This window comes from Fringilla coelebs (assembly GCF_963513975.1).
Source record: "Fringilla coelebs genome assembly, chromosome: 11".
Lineage (NCBI taxonomy): Eukaryota > Metazoa > Chordata > Aves > Passeriformes > Fringillidae > Fringilla > Fringilla coelebs.
The window spans coordinates 16,098,291-16,120,623 of NC_140037.1; the positions used below are offsets into that span (position 1 = coordinate 16,098,291).

Sequence of the window (22,333 nt, forward strand, 5' to 3'; positions counted from 1 at the left end):
AGAGTCATGAGAAAGAAGATTTCCTTAGATGTGTGAAATTCTGAAGATGATGAAAAATGTGCTAAGATTAGATTTGGACAACTGCACTTCAGTAATCAAGCCTGCAGAAAATAAAACAAACCTGAGCAACTAAGAAACTCTTTGGGGGGAGAAAAACTCCACAAAGTTTTTCTAAAAGTCTTCATAAGTTCACTTGGTTTTGTTGTTTCCTCTAAATTAGGATATAGGTCATCTTGCTTTATTGTGGTGGAGTATGTCAAATAGATGGTATCTGTTGGGAGAAATATTCACTAGTCATGCAAGCTCTGATTAATTTGGGAATTTTTCACACAAGTAATTCCATCAACATTAGTCCATAGATCTCAGCATTTCAAGAGACTTGTTAGTTCACCTGATTTAATCTTGTGTGCATTATGGGCAATGAAATTTTCAGTCACTACTGGTGCTGAGCCCAGGACAGTGTGTTTTAAAAAGGTTATATATATATAAAGTTATATATATATATAAAGTTCAGGGAGACAACTTACCTTGATCTCAAGGTATGGAGAGCTGGACAAATCACTATTTCTCAGAGTCATCTCTTCAAATTGCTGTTTAGATTCACTGTTTCAAACTGATATTTTGTTTGCAATTAAAACTTTTCTGGGTACCCCTTTCAGCTCTTTAAATGCCTCTCCTGCTGTGCTAGGAAATATTCCACTTTCTTGCCTTTCTTCCCAGTGAAATCCTTGTACACTGTATTGTAGGCACCTTCCAATTCTCTTACCAACAAACTGAACATACAAGTCCTTGCACTCTTCCTCTGACCTCTCCTGGCCCTCTTAAGGTGTTCTGCCTGCCTGTTTCTCAGCTGGTGTCAAGCCCAACCTCTCAAGACTCAGTGGCTGTAAACAGAATTAGCCGCATAATTAAGGAAATTTTCACAGAATCGTAACCAAAGCTGGCAAATCTTGGATTTGGCTAAGCTGGTTTAATTCCATCAGCTGTGAGTCCCTGTTGGATGGGGTGGGAGCTGGACTGTGCCTCTGCATGGGGACAGCGTTAGGAGAAGTGTGGTTCAGCACTGGATGCTGCCAAGTGGTTGGGTTGAATTTGCTGCAGTCAGCCAGTCTGCATTTGGCATACAAAGAAACTGCACACAACTTGCTAAAATGTAATCACTGAGTCACTTCATTGACTGCTTAATCTCTAGGAAAGTTAACTTGTTCGGCACAGGGTAGATCACATCAGCAGGATTCTTTCTTATTTATTCCCAGGTGCTGCTAATGCCTTCTGCTCCTCATGCTAAAGAAATTGTGGGCAGTGCTGTGGGAGCTGCTTTAATGCCATTTCACATTGCTTTTACACACACATCAAAAATGCAAAAGCACAGCTTGTTTACTATTGCTTGACAAAGGGACAAGTACACTTAAATCAAAGAACTTGCCAATACCAACATCTGAGCGTGTAGGCTTCATTATTAGACGGATCTTTGGGGGCTTTAAAACATGGTGCCATGTAACAAAATCCTCAGACACCACAAATGAGGCTATTCCCCTCACTACACTTGGCAGGAATCTGTTAAATGAGAAGCTTTTCCTTTGGCAGCTGTGCCAGGAGGAATGAAATGCAATGAAAAGGGTGTGCCAGTATTTACTGACTGCACAGCTACACTCACAGGCAGAGTTACAAAGTCATTTCTTGTCATGCCTCCTGTGACAGTCAGGCTCCTGCTCAGTGTTCTAATTTCCTTGATGCCCTCTTCCCAGTGTGTGATGTTCCTTTGAAACATCACTATTTATTCAGTTGACAGTTGCAATGTCAATGACAAGGAAAAATAATAACTGTGTGTTGTTTTATAAAAATAAGTTGGAAGAGAAAAAGTCAAAGTCCTTGTTGAGTTTTGAATTGTCATCTCTCTGTTCTGCTCCAGGAAGGTTTTCTCCATCTGATGACCCCCAGAATGACTTTGTATATTCAGGTCATGTAAATTAGATCATCTTCTGTTCTTCAACATGCTTTTCTGACAAATCAGCAAGGAAATGGGAAGACTCTGTAGCCTGTAAGGCAACAGTGGTATTTTTGCTTCAGTCACTTGATTTGACATTTCTTTTTCAGAGAATCTGTCCGAAAAAAGCATCCCCTCTCCTCCCCTTAGCCTCTTTTGACTCCAAGCAGAGCTTCCCACCTGTATTTCTGCTTGCTTTCTTTGATACTTCTAAAGCATCATCCTGAAAGTGAGAATGGGCCTAATGGAGGAGTTTCTTGTCTTTGATTCCGCTTTGGATCTCAAAGGCAATAAAGAAGATTTTTTTAATCCCCTCTTATCTCTGTCACTTCAAGCCCCTCTCAAACAAGCAATGCAGAGCTCTTGCAATTAAACCCCAGGAAGAAATTCGGATGACCTTCAATGTCCACAGGCATTCACTGTCCTGCAAACCTCCTCCAGACTGTTCAGACTAAAACTGAAGTACCTGCATGCAGGGGGGAGAGGAAATGAGGGGACTGAGGTGTGACACAACTGTAATTAATCCTAGGAGACCTTTCATCTTTTTCTTCACTCTTGGGACCTGTGGAGTTTTAACAACCAAAATGAGTGCAGGGGGCTCCAAACATAGCTGAGAGTTTTGTGTACCAGGTTTCTGTTCACCTGCAGCTAGACATTCATTATCTGCTTTCAAAACCCTGGCAGCTTAGCTAGCTCATGAATCTCTTTTTTGAGGAGAAGAAAGGGAAATCAAGCTGCATTTTCTGAATTCTTAAATCCTTCTTTTCAAAGTAGTGGCAGTTTTGACAGAGAAAAGCAGTTACTGTGTAGCAGGTAGCCAGAAAGAAATACAGATAATTTTGTGGACAGCTTTGTGCTTACTCAAACCCTTCCTACCAGGGAAGCAACAGAAGTTTAAAATTACATTTGTAAATGATGTGACAAAACAACCATTTTCTTTCCTGTGGGTGGTGATAGGGTTCTGATTACAAAGCTCAGTTCTGAACGCACAAACACAATTGAATGAGAAATACTGTGCTTTCCTAGACTTCTTTGTACCTCAGAATAATTAGTTCAGGACACTAACACAAACATACTTAATATTATTTTGTGTTTTGGAAAAACAACAATCCAGACTTCTCTTTTTCCTTTGTCCCCTAGTGACTGACTAGCTCAATTTTCTTCATAAGTTGTCTCCTGGAGCCCTTGTTAAGAAAGGAAGCTGCTGAGTGCTGCTGGTGCCTGCCTGTGTATCCCAAGGAGAATGTGCACAAGATTATGATGGTACTGACATAATAATAGTAATGATGGGTCAAAATCCCAGAAGGGATGAGACTCTGGAGCAGCTGTGCCATTCAGTGAGAGCATTGAGCATCTGGTGAGGGTATAGGTAGCTCACAGGTGTCAAGTATGTAAACACAGTATGTGTTTCTGTGACTACATAAATTCTATGAGAGAACTGTCTATAAGAGTATCTGTGCCTTACTAATAGCCTGGTAATTTTTTGCTGCTTCCTATTGATCTTCAAATTTTATAAAGTCAAGATCAATTTCCTAAGTAATGTCTCTGACATTTGTAAGTAGTAACCAATAGAATAATTGATCTTGGGTCATCTTGTCTGGGACTGACAATGTTGTAAATGTCCACTGATCAATATATTCCCAAATAGTGCTTTAGTGATAGTTCTTGGAAGCAGAAATATGTCTCATAGAAGCAGTGTGCACTGCAGGAGCTGTTTTGAGAGCACAGGAAGAAGGGCCCAGTTTTCCTTCCCTGACCCTCACATGCTCATCTGGTCCCTGTAGAGTTTTGGTTTATCCCTGGGCCTGTAAGAAATACTACACCTGTACTTAAGAACTAGAGTAATTTTTGGAAAACAGTTTGGTGGGCATTCTAAATTCCCCAAAAATTCCAGTTTGGATTAGACAGTAAATTCCATCACACTTCAGTGGAGGTGGTTTGCCATAATTTCCCCAACCAATACTGCCTGTGTATGAGTCCTTCTAGGACTTCTCAGCCACCTAGTCTGGCAATGAAGAGAGAGATCAGTCATGATTCCTTCCTTAGATTCATTGCCCTACATCGTGCTGAGAACACTTGATCTGATTCCCTGCTGTTTGTACTTCCTTGAAGGGAACTGAAATTCTTTTCCATCACTGACAACCCAAAGAGTTAAAACAGAAGTCATGCTCCAAAAATGCATGAGAGAGTTTTAATATATATCTAAATGCCAGAACAGTCTTCAGGCTTTGTTGGACACTTCATCATACTTGAATTAGATCACTGAACTTCAGTTTTCTCTCTAACCAACAGGATAAAGCCAAGAATTCTCCTCTACATCTGTACCACACAGAGGCCAAGCATTAGAGCACCAGTCTATGCAAAACATACAGTGGGGTCCCACAGTGCCATCCCAAGAGCAGGCATTGGCACTTTATCTTCTTCTGAAGCTTCAGCATCATCACCTTCTCAGTAGAGAATATGATTTAAAGCAAAATTGTTTCTGCCTTTCAGCCTGTTCCCCAGTCTGGCTGGGTTGGTAAAGTAGGTGAAGGATAAGGGGCATGTCTGAGATACCCAAGAGCATCAAAGGAGGATCTGAGCATGGTGTTGTTCCAAACTGCCTCTTCCCCTTGCTCCCTGCTTTGGACACAATGGTTTGTTTTTCCACTATTCAACTTGAGAAGTTCAGTAAGATTTTCACATGGAAAAAATTACCCCAGCCTGTTCTGTGCGCTATATATACTGTACTATAAACCCAATCAGATGCTGTCACTGTAGCATGAAGTTGTTCTGGTTTGAGATGGAAGCTTTGGAGTGCACTGAGGACAGGATCATGGCTCTTGGTCTCCACTTGAACTTTTGAGTCCCCTTTGAAGTCCTACTGCCTTGTGGTTCTTCTTGCAGTAAACACAAAAGCCAGTGTGGTTCTGGCTGATATCATTAAGATAAGCAATAGGCAGCTGTGTGCTGAGCAGCTCCTGCTCCCTGAGGTCACAAAGCAACCTGAGCAGCAGCCTGCACTACCACTGCCTGCCTGCCTGCTGCTATTGCTTTTAATCCTTTCTGTCATTTGGATACCCTTGCTGAAGCCAACAGAGTTAATCACATCAAGTTTACCTCAGTGTAACACTTTCACTTGTCCTCTTGGGGCCAGCGCTGTGGACATTTGTGTCCAGAATGAATCCTGGAATATAGATGTTATTTTAATCTCTATATGCAAATCACCCCACCACCACCACCAGCTGGAGGGTCCTATTGATAAAAGTCCCTGTGAAAGTTTTGAACCAGCTAGGAACACAGAGGCAGCAACGCTCTGGTTCTGTGCTCAGCTGTCTGAGGAGGTGAAATAACAGCCCTTTGCTCATGGCAGTGAGGTAGCACTAAAGGGTCAAACATTGCAAAGCTTGTTTTCCTCAGTCCTGTGCAAAGAAGAGGATCTCCCAAAGGAGTAGTTGGCACTTAGGCCATGCTCTCTCTGACTGAGAATATTTTTCCAGCTTGCCTTTTAAAGGTAAGTCTCTGTTAGGTTTCTGCACGTCAGTACCTGGATTGGAGCCCAGCATTCAGACTCCTCATGATGACAAAAGCATTGCTGCCACACGTAGCAAAAGGCATGGATGAATTAAAAAGACAAAGCTTATTTCCTTGGACTTGCAGGCAGAGAAGGCACTTGGACAAAAGGCAGTCACTACCCCGTGAGAGGCTAGAGTGACAGAAGCCAGACATACTGCAAAAGCAGCAAGACCCTTTTCTTCCTTCCCTAAAACCAAGTTTTCAGCAAACAAGGATCATTGCAACTGGTTGCTGACTGTGGTTGTGACTGAAGAGGAGGAACTGCTTGGATTGTTACCAAGGGCTCTGACAAGCAGGGTAAGGGCAGGGAGAATTCCCCCAACAGGAAGCTGATGGACACTAATAACTATGAGAAGCAGTATGTCATCTGCTGACACACTCTGTGCAGGGTTAGTTTCTCATTACTACAAGCCAAGTCATGTAGAACTTGTAGTTTGCCCTTTACCATAATTTATATCCACTGGGGCTCTAAGCAGATTCATAAAAAATGGCGACCAATCCATATCTATCATGTTTTATGTTTGGGCAAAGAATATGGATATTACTTTTTTTAAGTTTCATGAAATATCTGCTCTTATGTTCATAGTGATAGATGACTCTGCCAAAGTTTTATTTTAAGGTGGGTTAGGGGCAGTGTGCAGAAGGGGGGAAGCTAAATGAGAGAAGTATGTTGACCGCAATTTTATTTTACTGAGGACAAAGAAGTCATAAACTCTTCCTGCCTTGGGGGAAGTATATGCAAAAGGCTCTCTGGCATAGCCAGAGCTGTCTATATAACAGGATAATATTTTCTACAATGCTTCTTAAATACATGTTGCCAAAGTAAATTGTTCCTGACAGAAGCCTTCCTGTCACCATGATGTTCTCTCTTGATCAGGGCCTTCCAGCTCTGCTGAGATTTGCCAGATTTACAAATCTCTCCTGGGAGCTAGACAGGGTCTTTGGATATTAGATGTCTGAGTATGTAGCTGTACTTATCTTCCAAAATACATTTACTATATATAGTCCCTATATACTCTATATACTATATAGTCCCTATATACTATAGGGACTGCAGGTAGCTTATACCTTCCTAACTGCTACTCTAAAAATACTTTGTCACATAAATATTTTCTCCAGGAGCAAATAAAATAAGGTAGAAGGTTTCCATTTGCTTACCTTATTAATCTGGTGTTCTCTTTCCCTCTTTAAAAAATTCAGTGTAAAAATAACCAGCACTGAAAAAATCTACAAGCCCTGAGGAGGCTGGTACAGATATGTTACTTGCAAGCTTCTGAAAATGAGGATTGGTCTGTGCTGTGGTGCCAAAGGCTGCACAAGGCTATAAACCTTAGATAGCCCACAGCAGAGGAAGGTAGATGGCTGCTGATGGAACACTCTGCTCTCTTTGTGCCTTCAGTGTCACACCAGAGCTTTTCTGAGCAGTGGATCAGAGATCCCAGACCATTTCCCATTCCAGATTTCCAGACACTTGGCCTCATTCCAAATGCACTCTCATCAAAGCACTGGTAATGGGCACAGGGTAAGGGTCAGTAAGAACACCTTTATGAGCAGGGGTAGGGAGAAATGGTCTTGATGACCTGTTCTAGCCTTAAAAATCTCTGATGCCAGCAGAAAGCCCAGTGCAGCTATCAGAGGAGCAAACCAGCATTAGACAAGTGAACTCCTTGTTCTTAGTAAAACCACACAGAATTAAATAGCAGGAGAGAAATTCAGTTTTCAGCCTGAATCATACTGGCTTAGAGAGGCAGCATGCTATGGGGTAGACTCCTGCAGATTTCTAAGACCTCTTTTCCTGGATCAGCCTGAGCATTATCATGTTCAATCCTTGTTCTCTATCCATGGAGTAGTTTCTGTACAGACTGTAGCTGCCATTCACATTTTACACCTCGACAGGGAAAATTCAGGTCAGTGTCTCACAAAGCACAGCAGTAATAGGATTGCTCTATCTGCAGTTGTTTAAGGAAATAAGCAAGGCAATATGCAACACAGTGAGTGTCCTTCCTACTGCTGACATGGGGAATGTGCAGAATACCCCAGTGTTAACACAAATAAAGGACAAATTTTTGCTTCCTTGCAAAATACAAGGTGAATAAATAAAAATATTGCTAAGTGTTTTTTTTCAAAATTCTAGAGCAGTATCATGCCTAGCATCCTAACCTGGGAAGTGCAGGTCTTAGAAGGTAATCTTCAAATCTTCTGAAGCATGTAGCATCTACTTTGTGAATATCAGCAGGAGTGAGATTTTTCTCATATAACTTTATCCTTTCCTTTTTAAGAAAATACAATTCTGCAAGGCATCATTTAAAGGATTGAGGGATTTGCTAGCTAAATCTATTTCCTGTGTACTGCTCTAGGACAAAAGCTTGAGTTTACTTGGGACAAGAAGTAAGGAACAGTCTTGCACTGTTCTGCAAGACTAGGACAAAAGAATAAGACCAGATCCTCTGAGGCTGGACATCTTGCTCTAAGGAGAAATTGCATTTTGCAGGGTAGGAGAATGCTCCTTAGGAAATATGGTAACTGCAAAACCTCCCACAATGCAGCCAAGCTGGCTTTTCCTCACTGCCTCCTAAAGCAGATGCTAGAAGCAGTCTGTGGTACAATGGAACCAGACAATTGCTTCTGTCTTTGAAGCAAAGCCCATAGTTTTCCCCTTTTTGCTTTCCTGCATGGATGACTGGTGAGGAGCAGCCTTCTGGCTGTAAAAAACATGAGGTAAAGTAGAGACTCTGTCCCAAAAGAAAACCTGCTTGCTTTTGTCTTCCTTCTCTGTCCCATAGCCCAATGGCTGTAGGCTGGAACCAGGACTTGTGTGCTTTGGTGCTCTCAGAAGTGCCCTCAAACACAGGCCATGTCTGTAGGCTGACATCCTGAGATGCCATTTTTAACACACTAAAATTTTAAATACCAGCAATCAGAGCAAAATGGAGTTTTGGCTACCAACCCTCAATCCAAAGAGGCAGTGGCCTGATTTGGCCTGCCTGAGTCAGGACTGAGATTCTGAATCCCAGCACAAGTCACTACCTTTTAAAATTTAAGCATCACTTGTAGTGACAAATTGCTTTCTAAAGTGAAAACTTGCTATGGGAACAGCTGGCTGGAGTTCCAGCAGGAACAGGGGAAAGAGGTGCATCTTGTGTGCCTGTGACAGAGGACTGAGGGGATGATTCATGTCTCCTAATCATTGCTTATTGTCAAACACGTGCTGGGCTCCTGGCAGGCTGTGGGGATGTGCCTGTAGGTAAGCCTGAGGAAGGTGGTGGGGGCAGAACCACACTTTTGTGCTGTTCATGTGTGCGGGAGGGCTCAGGCTGGCACCTGCCCCAGTGCTCCTCCTCTATTTGGAAACAGATTGTTCAGTGTAAGGAACTCTGGAGGAAATGAAGAATAGCAGCAGGTGAGTCTGTGCTTCTGTAAAGCAGCAGATTCAGGTGTTGAACCTGAAGAACCTGGCCAGCCCTGGGAGAGTTGTTTCCATGGTTAATTTTCTCTTTTTTGTGGTACTGATTTTTCTTTTCATTGTGTTTGAAATTGGGAACGCTTTGTTCAACATTAGTAGCCAATGGCAATAAGCTGTAGAGATGAGACTTTGCAGAGATACAGGGCAGGGGGAAAGAAGAGGTGTGAGAAATTGAAATGACAAGGTTGTATTGGTGACTAGTGATGTGGAGGAAGGAAATTCTTACCTGCTGTGCTTTGATGAGTAGCTAAGAGGAGACTGTAGTAGGCAGGAAAATCTTTAGAGGATGAGTTTGCATGTCTGGAGCACATCTGGTGTAAAACAAAAGAAAATTTAATAACTTTTGTTTTAAATGAGTCTCTCTGGGAGATTTTTATTATCCTCTTTTTCAAGTTGGAGACATCTGAGCACATTTGAATTTGGGAGAGACCTGACATCAACTGCTGACTACACCTCTGTGTCTGTGCAGAGGAAGTAAGCTACTAATCTGAGTCACAGTGGTTCTATCTGTCACCTGGGACCACAGCAAGTCTCACTACTCAGGTTTTTATGTGAAATTGAAGTCACTGAAAGAGGCATCATGTTTTTGAGATCTTACCATTCAAAGTCTGTTTGCAACCAAAAGCTTTTTTGTGTGAACTTGTCTCCATAAGGCTTCTCTTCCTTTCTGTTCAACTGTGATCCCAAAGTGCAAACAGTGTATTTTTCTGCTCAGGAGTAAAGATATATTTTAATTTTATTGAGAGAATAATTTGCCATCACTGATAAACTAGACTTTTCTAGAAATCTGGTGTATTGAAAATGTAAATATTGTGGGACTGGGGGAGGAGTTAAGATACTTCTGATTGAGCTAAAATGGGTCACATCATGCTCTGGAATGACTTACAGTATCCTTGTATTTCTGGTGTTTCAGTTACCTCAGCTCATATTTCACAGACTGAGGGATGTATTGGAACAACTGTGCAAAAAAGTCAACTTCCCTTTATAGAGGGGTAGATGAGGAGAGAGACAGAGGGAGAGTCTGGAAATGGATGGATGGATGGATGGATGGATGGATGGATGGATGGATGGATGGATGGATGGATGGATGGATGGATGGATGGATGGATGGATTCGTGGATGGATGCGTGGATGGATGGATGCGTGGATGGATGGATGGATGGATGGATGCGTGGATGGATGGATGGATGGATGGATGGATGGATGGATGGATGGATGGATGGATGGATGGATGGATGGATGGATACACACCACCAGGTATCTGCAGTCCCTGATACAGCCCACCAGCCTCTGGCCAAGCTGCTGGCTCAGCAGCTGAGTCCTGCTCACACCCTGCCAGACACTCAGGTTTCCCTGCCCTATGAACCAAGCTGGCTCACACTGAAGGGAAGTGACCATCAGGGTGGTGAATTGTAACCTGTGAAGCGCCTCAGGGTGGTCAGGAGCAGAGGAAGGAAAAGCACAGACAAAAGCAGGGCAGGCAGCAGCCTTCTGTTGGTCAATTCCCACAACTTTGATTGCTTTTGGGTTTGAGGTTACATGAACCTTGTCTTCATGTTGTCCAAAGTGAAATTTCTCTCTGTGAAGCAGACTCTCCCCAGGTACTGGTGAGGCTCAGGGGCTCAGATCTGGTGGAAGTGCTGCTCAGGCTCCGCGCTTGCTTCTCTGCACAGTTGTGCATGTCAGCCTGGCTTTCACTTCATTTCCATGTGAGCAAGCAAAGAGCACCATCACAGAGGCTCTGAGCAGCTTGCAGATGACTTGACATGACAAAAGCAAAGTGCAGGGTGCCAGCAATCAGGATCTCCCACAAACTGCCTGTCACGTCTCCTCTCTTTTGCATCTAAAGCCAACCACGAAAGTAGGGCAGGCAGTGTCAGGGGGCAAGGCTGCTTGAGGCTCCTCTCCTGGGAGGGCAGAACCCCTTCAGCAGGGGTTGTGCACAGAAGGGCTCAATTTTTTTAAACCCATTATAAAAGATGTGTTAGCTCCAGCACAGGTAGCCCAGGGTCCGTGTGCTGTGAAGAGGAGAGGCAGGAGATGGTGGCTGAACCACCAAGGGCCACCCCATGCTGTGCTCCAAGCCTGTGGGCAGCAGGGACAAGCAGGCTGCTGCCATGGCATGGCTCATCATTGCCACTGCCAGGCAGCAGTGATGGGGCTCCCCTGGCTGTGTCTTCCCTTGCAAGCCCAGCACATTCACTGCCAGCCATAGGTGTGCTGCCGTTCCATTGGCAGGTGGGGCAGATTCTTCTTCCTTGTCAAAGGTGACAGCAGCTGAAGAGCAACCATGCCCTGCCAGCCTCTCTGGAGAAGTGTGGCCCTCATTAGCACTGCCCTTTGCCCTGTTGAACCTGAGCTGGAGGCTGTTTTGGTGAAGCACAGGCAAGGACCTCCAGTGTGGCAGCCTTGGGAGTGGTAATGCTGCTTTCAGGCAGGGCAGGCATAGTGCCAGGGGGACTGGGATCCTCCTGGGATCTAGGGAGGCCACAGTGTGTCCCTTTTATTCTCACAGTTGGCTGTTTCACTAATCATTGCTCAGGGGCATGAAAGGCAGTTGAGCTCTGCCTTCCTGTGGCTGGGGACAAGAGCTCTCTGAGAAGATCAAGAGCTCACTGAGAAGGTCAACAGCTCGAGCAGAAAATTGGTAGGGGTCAGTAAATCCAATAGGGCTGAAAAACTAGTACTACAGGAGTCAATATAACAAGTAATTAATGTATTTTCTGTCTGTTGGGAAAATAAGAAACAATCAGCAACTCACTGGAAAAAAAAAGGAAAACCTCAACTTGTTTGCAAACAGAGCTGTGTTCCTGTGTGGAGCTGACTTTAAAGAGGGTTTAATTAGAGGGACTGAAGCAGAGTGGGAGTGTCTGTGTAGCTAATTTGTTTGGCACTTGGGAATAGTGAGGGTTATTGGGTCTGTTTAGCTGATGACTACCCCAGGGATCCTGGTTTTCAAAGTACAGTGTTCTGCAGGGGTCTGTGCTCATGCTCTGGGCTCAGCTGTGAGCTTATTCTTTGTGGGAAATGGGAAATGACACAAGTATAGATAGCACAGAGCACAAATCTGTCCTAACCTTCCCAAAGGAGTGCTGCCTTCAGGCTCTTGCCTGATACCTGCACAGCTCAGAGGAGGGAATGGATTCTGAGAAATACTGGACTGAAATGGAGCAGCTGTGTATAAGGCAAAATATTAAGAGGCCTTCAGTGAAATGCCAAAGTACACAAACCATACCCAAGAGAAGGAGCTTTCTGTCCCTTCCTGAGTCAACACAGATGTAGTACTGGAGATTCAGGCTGGAGGAGGGCTGACTTTGGAGTTAAGGGCTGAGGGGAGGAGCATTCAGTCAAGATGATTCCTGACAAATGTAAGTTATTGTATTTTCCTGAGCCCTGGCCCAAAGAATGAATCAGCTAAGGAAGGAGGTATGGTTTTGACAGAGAAACAAAAGAAATTAGCTCAGACATATTCATTCTCAAAAAGACAGCACAGAAGACAATTATCCAAATAGAGGGAAATTTTTACTCAGCCTTTTCTGTCTCTAATACTCAGCAAAGTCAGCAGAAGACCTAGAGAAAAACCTCTCTGACTTCAAAGAGCAACAGCCCCCTCAGGGCAGCTATCAAATCTTCCCAGGTGTCACCCTGCTCTGGGAACCCTCTGCCACTATTCCCCTGGCTGCTGGAGTGGGAGATAACAGCAAAGTGCTGCCATGTTCCTGTCACCCTGTGCTGGAGAAATAGTGTCTTTCCTGAATTTGAAAATACATTCTGGACTACAGCAGGTTTCTTCTGTTGTATTTATCTCTATTTGGCGTTGCTACATGAGCTTTTGAGAACACATGCAGCATCCCTTTAAAAACCCTTAAAAGAAATGTTGTCAGGGTGTTGGGGACAGGGCTTAGCTCAGCCTGCTGCCAGCTGCAGGCACAGCTTTATTCAGTGAAGGCCTGTCCTCTGCCCTGGCTCCTGCCCATCTGTGTGCAGTTAGACCATCACACTTGCAGACAATCACAATTACCTGGGCCCTTGTTGAGTGGTAGCAGGAGCTTTGCCAGGGGAGAGAAGATGAAGCCTGTGACCTTCTCTAGTTAGTGCAGAGGTGAAGGCCGTGTAAAGGTTTCTGGCACTAGAACAAAAGCTCAAATAACAATCTTGATGCTGAAGTGGCCAAGGTTTCACATTAGACCTTTCAGGGAGCAGTTTAATTTCCTTCTTGGCTCTAGCACAGCTAAGAAAAGAGATAAACAATAAAGAAGAGCAAAGCTTTTCTCTCAGGATGGGTTTTTTTTAAGATCTTGCTCTGAGCTCCTAAGAGAGCGCCTTATATCCAAACACCATTGTGGGCAAGATGGGGGGAGGGACATTCTGAGGCTCTAGGACTCTATAAAATCAAAGCTACTTTCTCCAGAATAAGGGAACAAATCACCTCTCTCTGGCCCAGGCATGGCCTCATGGCATCACAGCCACCATTTCTCCCACTGTCTGAGAGAAGAGCAGGAATTATTCAGGGAACACTTGCTTCCTTATATTGCTGTCCCACGGGGAAAAGGAGGAACAGCCAACTCTTCCTTTGAGCTACAAAGAGATGGACCACAAGGAGATGCTCCTGTCTCCTCACATCAGTCTGCTGTGGCTGGAGGGGAAGGAGGATCCTACCCCTCACATTGCTGCTTCTGGCTAGCTTGAGGAGTTTCCAACTCTCCAGCTTGCCCCTGAATTGAATTTTCTGTGGTCATTACGTTGCAGTTTCCTGAGCGAGTACCTCAGCTCCTGATGTCACTGCTCTGCTGCCATGGGGCTGCCCCAGCCCTTGGAACCCCAGCACCAAGGGGCATTTTCCAAGTACCTGCAGGGCATTTCTCTTAAATAATGTTTCTGTGCCTCAAAATGCTCAGAAATGAGATTTTCAGAAGGATCTCAGCATTGAGCACAAGTTAAAGCCAGCACAAGGCAGCTGTCAAGCTGCTTCTGGAAATCCCACTAAGCATCTGTCTTCATTGTAGGTGCATAACTGAAAAGCTAAAATCCTTGACTTTCAGTTACACCTGAGCTTTCAATGACTAAGATTTTAAATTCTATCCCCAAGGCAGTTCTGAAAATGGGATAAAGGATTTTACAGGATTTAGGTGAGGTTAACTTTTTAGGGGGGTGAGAGGGGAGAGGTAGCAGTAGGGATGTTTTTCTGGATGTTATTTTTTTTTAAGAAAGCTGCTCTAGGTGATCTTGATTTGATTGATTCATTTTTGGAACATCTGATAAATTTTTATCAGCAGCGTTTCAGCTTTGTGTGTGTTTTTTAGTTTTGTTTTTCTCTCTCTGTGGGAGCTACAGTCAATAGCCAAGCCTACAAGCAGCCCTTGCAGTGGGTTGTGATTGTGTGATTTAAATTGGCAACAGTTGGGGCTGTATGGAATGACAGCAAATGCATTGACTTGTGTTCTTGGCAGCAAACTGTCTAGAGGCTCAGTTGCTTTGTTTCATGTTTGGAGTTCTGCTTGCTGTTAGTGTTATTTTTATCCTACTTTTTATATGTGCTATTTGCTCACTTGAGTGAGACAGAAATGCACAAATATCTCGTGGCTATGTGTTTTCTGATGTCTCAGGGCATAAGAAATAAGAGCAGAGCAAGAAAGAAAGTTAAAATTAAGATCGTAAACTACAGAGGACAAAAAAAGACCTAAAGATCTCTTGCATTTTTCTCACCAAGTTTTTGCCAGTCTCTTTTTTTATTGCCAAAGACTTGCCTTTGTCAAAAAGTTCTTATATGAGTGAAGAGCCAGCTAACTCTTAAGTTATGTGCTACAGCCATTTATTTTTCCAACACATCATTACAGCTGTCAGAATATTACTGTGATGGCTGCATGTGCAGCTCATAGCACAGGGCCTTGCTTAGGGGAAGAGCACCTCCTTTAGTCTTCTTTTAGGCTTCTTCTAAAAACCTGCAGACTAAATCTAATAAAATATATATTATATGGATGTGCTTTCAAATGCCTTAAACTATTATGAAATGAATGTCTGGAGGCTAGTTAGGTTTGATTTCACTATAAATTTATCTTATTAAGAAAATAATTATCACTATCCAAAGCAGGTTTCTTAATTTTCTTTAAAATGCTTTCAGTTCATTAATTCCTGGCTGAGCTTTAATTATGCAAATGTTTGGAAGGCTCATATCCAGTCATGAATCTACTGACTGCTGGAATAGAATTTTGAAATATTATAGAATTTCCTGTAATTATGTTTTTTTCATGAGGGAAAATAATTTGGTTTGAGTATGTTTTATTTTCAGTGGATCCAGTAATTTTCTTACTAGTCACTGAATTTCATGAGACTTTTATCTAAATGGGGTAACATGGTTTAGCACACACCTAGGCCTGTATTCTGTAGAATAGGTAGAAATAGAAAAGGTAAAAGAGGAGGGAAGAGAAGCCCAGGTACAGTAATTAGCACTGTCTTTGTTGATCTTGTTGAAAAAAGCAAAGTATGGAACCTCTGAGCAAGTGGTGCTGGGATATGGGGAAAATAGGGGATCATGTATCTGTGTGTTTTGTGGAGGTTTGTCTAAATTCAGTAGTGGGTAAATCTGTGAAGAATTCTAGTGCCACCTAAGCAGATGAGAGGAAGAGAGGCTGAAGCCCCTGATGTGTGAGTGATACTGCAGGTCTGTACAGGGAGGGGATGAGAAATGGCATCAGCTGTGCTAGGCAACACAAGCAAAGCCCAAGCACAGCCTCAGCTGCCCCTGCTAAATACTTCTGACTACTCTGGGACAGGGGTGAGCCCTGGACAGAGGTTTTGTGCTCAGCAACTCAGCCACAGGGCTGGGCTCTGATTGCAGGTGTGACCTTGTGGGGGCCCCATTTGCTGCAGTGGCCACCCTCACATGCCCAGCAGCAGCTCAGCCTGGTGTCTGTCCAGCAGCAGCTCAGCCTGGTGTCTGTCCAGCATCAGCCATCCAAGCCAGGGCCATGCTTTGGGCTGGGCTGGTGTCACCACATTTCTCTTCACAGAGAAAAGCAAGGCACAGTTCTTCCCAAGAATGTTTCTGTGATTCACATTCTCTGAACCTCAGAGAAAGGAAAAACTATTCTTATCTCATTTGCTGTGCCTGTGTTTGTGCACCAGTAGAATGCAACATGGAGATTGTTTACCCAGAGTGATGGTGTTTTGTTTCCTTGGCCTGTCAGGGCCAGGTGTGTGTGTGTGTGTCAGGACAGTCATGAGATCCTGTGCAGGGGAGTGCCCTTGAGTGCTTGGCAGATTCAGTTTAGGTGTGATGTAACATAGTTTAATATAATATAGAATAACATAGGATGATAAAGTCATTCATTAGCCTTCTGATCAGATGGAGTCCTCCTGCCATTCCTCCCTGCCACAGGGTTCCCTGCAAATACTGTGGGCCACAGCCCCTCCATCTGCTGCTGGCTCTGCTGTCACTCCCAGCACAGGAGAGCAGCTCAGAGGATGTCATTGCAGAGCACTTGGAGACAATTGGCACTCTCTGCTAACTGCACAGAACTACCACACACAGAGATTGCTTTTCATGAGTCAAGGTCGGTGTTGCCCCTGGCATTTGTTTTGTGGATGAATTGCAGGCAGAAGCTCTGTCTCCCATATCTTCTTATCCAGGATGTCCTTCTGAAAGAAAAGGAAATGTGTTCTTTACTTCAGGGTTGTATACAACCCAGCCTTGCCTTGCCAGGGGAATTTAAATCACTCTGCTGCTCTTTGGCCACTTCCTAGCACTTGTAAAGCATATTAGAACAATAATGTTCTTGTCAGTGACATGGTGATTTGCCTTGCAAACCTCACAGCCTGGAAAGTCAGCTTGCAGACAGCCTGCACAATGCACTTACTGAGAAGTGATAGGTAACCTGTTTTTCTTGTCCTCTGTCTCAGCAAATGAAAGAAACAAAGCCCATGAAGTAAATGCCTGTTTTACACATGCCTGTAAAACATCTGCATGTGTGGAGTGGGAAGCTGCTCCTTTGGCAGCACTCAGAGCTCTCTCCTAGTCTTACAGGGGCAGAGACACGAGCACCATAATCAGAGAGGTGCTCTAATATGCAAATTCATCTATAAGAGGGACTTGGAGTGTTGGAATGACCCTCTGGTGGCAGCACTGTTGGGAAGGCTCATCTGCTTCAGTTCAGGCTTGTTGAGAGCAGTATTTCATCTGGCACAAAAATGCAAGAGAAGAGGAAAATTCATATTCCAAAACATAGGAAAAAACCAGCACCCAGGGATTCACAGAGACTTTGGGTGCTTGGTGGGGTTGCTCTGAGATGGTGTGCTCTGTGAGTCAAGGTCTGATTTGCTAGAAGCAAATTCTCTGATGTGGGCTTCAAAGCTACAAAATACACCTGCCTGTGCAAAACAAGTGAAAAAGAGCAAACTATCCCTCTGCATTAAAAAAAAAAAATCCAGAAAAATGTCATGGCATAAGCCAGACGTGAAGAGCCTTTACTTTCCATGCTGGTCAGTCATCCAGCCTTGGCATCCAGTTTTTAAAAGACAGAACAACTTTTAGGTATTTTAAGCTCCATTTACTTTATACTTGAAGCATATCTCTTTCAAGAGAAACTGTGCTGCAGAATTTGTGATTCTCTGTCAAAGCATACTGGCCCAGCATTAAGCACGTTCCAAACCATTCCTGACTAAATTCTTTTGCAGACCCTTTTCCCATCATTAGCCAGTATTCCTACCACCACCAGGCAGCTCTTCTGCTTGAATAATTGCATTTCTGTGGAATTCTCTTTGTCAGAAAAGAAGTTGCTTGAATGTATGGTAGAGTTCACACAGATTGACTATGAAAATGGACAGGTGAAAATTGTACAATAAGATTAGCAATAAATTTTTTTATTGCCAGTTGTTGTGTCTTATCAGCTGGGAGTTTGCAACAAGCCTGCTTGATTGACAAGGTAGGGGGAAAAGCTAAAACAGAGACTTCTGCTGAACCTGGTCCTTTACTGCATGAAGGTGACCCCAGCAAAGCAGAAGACAGTGATGTCTGCAAACAAGCCTTTTTACTTTCTTTCCTTGTTTCTTCAAACACTGTCTTAACTGTTGATTCATTAGAAATTCACAAATAACTTTCTCTGTTCCTCAGCTAATTATTTTATTAAGTAAAAAGGCATCTGAAATGTCTGTCTGATCTAAACAGAGTCCATCTGTAAATGGAAAACTTTTAGGATACTATTCATTCCAGGAATTTTGATGTTGTTAATTAAATGATGCAAGGGGAATATTTCTTAATAAGACCAATTAGTAGTGGAACTACTGAAGGTCATGCAGAATAGCAGTAATGATGTGCAAAAGTTTGGGCCTTCCACAAAATGAATGGCTGGAGTTACAAATTTCCTGCTAGTTCTTTCTGCCTGGAACTGTGGCTCAGTGTAATATTGCATGGCTTGAAGCCAGTCCTAAATCCAGGACCTGCAAAGGGGCACTTTCCATGCTCAGTGCTGTTTCTCCATATATTGAAGAATACATTTGGGGGCCACAGAATTCAGCCTCATTTTCAGTATTGCAGTATTTGGGTGAGAATGTAGTGAAACATGCCATGTTCCTTTCTGGATGGGAATGGTTGGAGTTCCCTGAACACCAGCAGTGACAGGTTGCTGTTCTAGCTGTGCGGTGATACATCAGGAGAGGAGAAATCTCCCTTGCTTTTCCATATGGAGGTTTATTTTGGGAGATGAAGTGGTTCTGCAGGGAAGTCAGTGTTACCTTTCTGATGGTGTCCCCCTTCCAGAGGCAAAAGGAGTGATGAGAGTTATAAACCAGAAGCTATTTCAGAAGCCACAGAGGAGTGAGAGGTCCTTACCAGCTTGAGGAGTATAGAACTGCAAGTGAGTTTGAGTTTGAGCTCTTGAAGTATCATCAAGCCCCAAGTTCTTTCCCCTCCAGGACAGATCAGGTCAACCCAGACCTGCATCATTCTGCTACTGAAATAAAAATTAGTTGTTCCATGAGAAAAAATTGTTTATGCCACCCTCTGATCAGCGATGAGTTTGCAGATGAGATGAACTAAGGGGTTTTTCAGGTGTTGCTGGGAATACAAACTCATTCCAGATTTTCCTGTCCATGGTATTAGTTTATTTTTCTAGTTTCCCTAGTGCCAAAGCTGCGAAATAGATCTGCCCAGGCACATTCAGAGCATGCAGGTTGTCATGGTAAAGGTTCCTGATGCTTTATATTGGGTTTGTTTATTACAGAAGCTTCTACCAACAGCTGGGGTTTTTAAGTTTTCCTATCTGTGTGGAAAACTTCATATTTCTTCAAACCAGACATTATTACCTCAGGGTATTTACTCTGCATGTATAGAAATCTTAGACTCTCTTTGGAATATTTTCATTTCTCAGGGCTTGTTTTTTAGGTAAACATCTGCTGGTTTGAGGAAAAGTACATTCTGTAAGATAATTTGCCTCTAACACTTAATGTCCAGCATGGTGTGCCAGGAAAAGGGCAAATACTGTCAATGCTGATAGGCCTCGTCTATCTCTTTTCTTTTTCACAATGTCTTTTGCTACAATGTCTTTTTCCATTAATATCAAGCATGGACTGAGCAGCCACATGCTAGGAATCACCAAGTGGTATTTAAAAAGATGTGCATCGTGACTCCAAGGCAAGCAGCACAAAAAGACCTCACACCATGCAGGCATTCAGCCTGTTGGGAAAAGGTGAGGTGGATACAGCCAGAGGCTCCAGTTGTCCCCTCCACCCATGGAGGACACACAGCCCCTCACAGGGTTGGGTGAGCTTGTAGGAGAATTAAATGTCTGCCTAGAAGTGTTTCTGACTCTTTGTTAGTTACTGGAGTTGGAACTTTCTCTGGTGGCTGTCAGTGCTGTGGGATGTGCAGATGAGTGAATATCCACCCTTCTCCTCTCTCGTGTGTCTGCTCTAGTTGTGTAATCTGCCAGCATCTCCACTGCTCAGGGGCCAGCTGTGGTGCCAGAGTTCATCTTGAATATGGAGATAATGAAAGAGTCTGGAAAACATTTTCAGGATAAACATTTTCCATTTTTGTCTCTTGCTATTTGAAAAACAGAGACTCGAGTGCAGCCTTTAAATCTTTTCTTGCTGTATCCTAATGTTTCAAAGGAGTTGTAATTTTGGATCTTGACTTGGAGACAATTTAAAGGCGGCTGATTTTCCGTGGCTGGGAGTGCTGTGTTTCCTGACTAATCAGACTCTTTAGACATGTCTTAAATTGGGCACTGAAATAATAGATAGACAAGTGCAAGTAGTTGACTCAGCTCTGTGGGGGTTTAAGCAAAGGCACTTTAGCTCTGAGCTCTGATATGCTCTGAGTGTGCACACAGCCAGTTATCACTCCTGGGCAGATAAGAGGTGAATGATTAAGGCACAGTAAGTCCATCATGGGAAACCATTAGCCCATTCTCAACCAAGTGGTGTGCTCCAAATGATCAACCCCCCCTGGAAAAATGTAGGCCTGTTCTATTTCAGCCAAGAGAGTCTCCTGCTAACATGGAGAATACCTGACATAGTAAAATACTTCTTTCAAATACAGTAAAATTCCATGCTTGCTCAAAGCCCTAAAAGATTCAGCAGGAGTCTCCACTGACATTAAATGAGGTCTGTTCTCCCAGCTAAACTGCTGATTCTACACCTGCTCCATAACCTGGAGCACCTATGTGAAGTAAAATAGGCAAAGAAAGGTGGGTGCAGCAGCTGTATGTGCATACCAAGGGAATGGTTCTTCCAAATTTCCTCACTTGCTGGAGGTTTTCTTGGGGTTTTTTGTTTGTTTCTTTTTGTGGGTTTGTTTTCTTTTTTCTTTTCTTTTTCTTTTTTGTTGTTTTCTGCAGGAAGATAATCATCTGTCCTGGCAGCATAAGCACAGTCCTGAGCTACCTAGAACAGTTAAAACTGTAGCCAGACAAAAACCCAGTTAAATGCAGAATTTTTGAAGAGAAAAGAAATTTGAATAATTTCCAAGTTTTCTTTTTCTTTTTTTTTTTTTTTTTTAGAAGTATCTTTGCAGAGGTGAAAGGAAGAATTCTTTACTCTAGTGCTTGAATAAGGCTTTAAAGTTTGGTCCTTTAGCCAAAAGCCTGTTGACAGTAACATCAGTGTTGGGCTGACTGGCATCATGTATTTCTTGGGAATCTTTAAAAGCTCTCTGAGCAGCTCACCAATGAAGGAATTATTTCTCTGTCTTTTTATGGGTGAATAAGGAGCAGTCATTCAGTGATTTACCTGCCTTTTAGGGACAAATTTCTAAACCTGGTAGAGATCCAGGGAGTCTGACAGGGAAGTCACCTCTTTCTTTTTAACAACCAGTCTGGTGTCACCTTATATTGCCACCAGTTCCATACCTTCTCATTGTTCATGTACTATTTTTCTCAGAAAAAATTAAATTATGGATAGCCTCAGAATTTCATTTTACACTTATTTCCTGTAGATGCAAATCAGCATCACTCTTTTTCCCATGGTTTATAGTTATTCTTTTTTTTTCCTCCTCCAGTTTTTTGTAAGGAGGTTTATCTGAGGTGTTGATATTTCTTACAATAATTTTCTCACTAGTAGCTATGACAAAGTCTCTAATCTTCTCTCTTCCTTTTGTCCTCAGGAAATCCACTGACTGTGGCCTGCAAAGCTTTCTTTGGATTCAGTGGAGAATCAGGCCCCATGATCTACTGGATGAAAGGGGAAAAATTCATAGAAGAATTAGAAGGTCACATTAGAGAAGGCGAAGTCAGGTACTTTTTGAATTATTTACTATTAAAAATACTGTATGTCCCACATGCCTCTTGAGCTGGGAAGATTTTAATTGAAGTGGAAATCATTTTCTGTCCAAAGAGTGATGGATGAGTTGGAGCCAGGGTTGTGTGAGTTGCTCCCTAAAGGCAGAGTAACTTGTGCCTGAAAATCTGTTCCCAAATTCCCCGGATGGTTGGAAGCTGAAGCATCTCCTGAGCGATCCGGGGTTTGATTTTAGTCCTGTGTGGGATTGGTGCTGTCCCCATCCTGCGGGACCTGCCTTGGCAAGATGACATCCATTCCAGCACCACTGTTAATCTTGAAGACAAATGGTCTCCTGTCACATCCACCACACTTTTTCTCTTCTCCTGAATGTGTTTTGTGTGTGTGTGATCCAGCTCTCCATGTGCCTTAACCTGAGCCTTCAAGAATCAGCATTTGTTCCTCCAAGCCTAACACATAAGGGGGAGGAAGGAGTGGCTGTGTTCAATATCCAGCTTGGTCTTGGCTTTTTCCCAGGTGCTGGTTTTCACTTGATGTAAGTTGTAAAGAAAACACACTTGCATCCCCATGAACTTCCATGGAATTTGCACCTTACT

General features: G+C 43.2%; 1 protein-coding gene across 1 annotated transcript in view; it reads left to right on the forward strand.

Moving 5' to 3' along the window:
- Nucleotides 1-22,333, forward strand: part of IL1RAPL2 (interleukin 1 receptor accessory protein like 2) — a gene marked incomplete at both ends in the record, with an annotated part of 321,698 nt that overhangs the window by 275,656 nt on the left and 23,709 nt on the right. Inside the window, one exon of the mRNA XM_084212886.1 lies at nucleotides 21,604-21,733. Coding sequence (XP_084069012.1) covers nucleotides 21,604-21,733 — 130 coding nt within the window. The remainder of the gene's footprint in view (nucleotides 1-21,603; nucleotides 21,734-22,333) is intronic.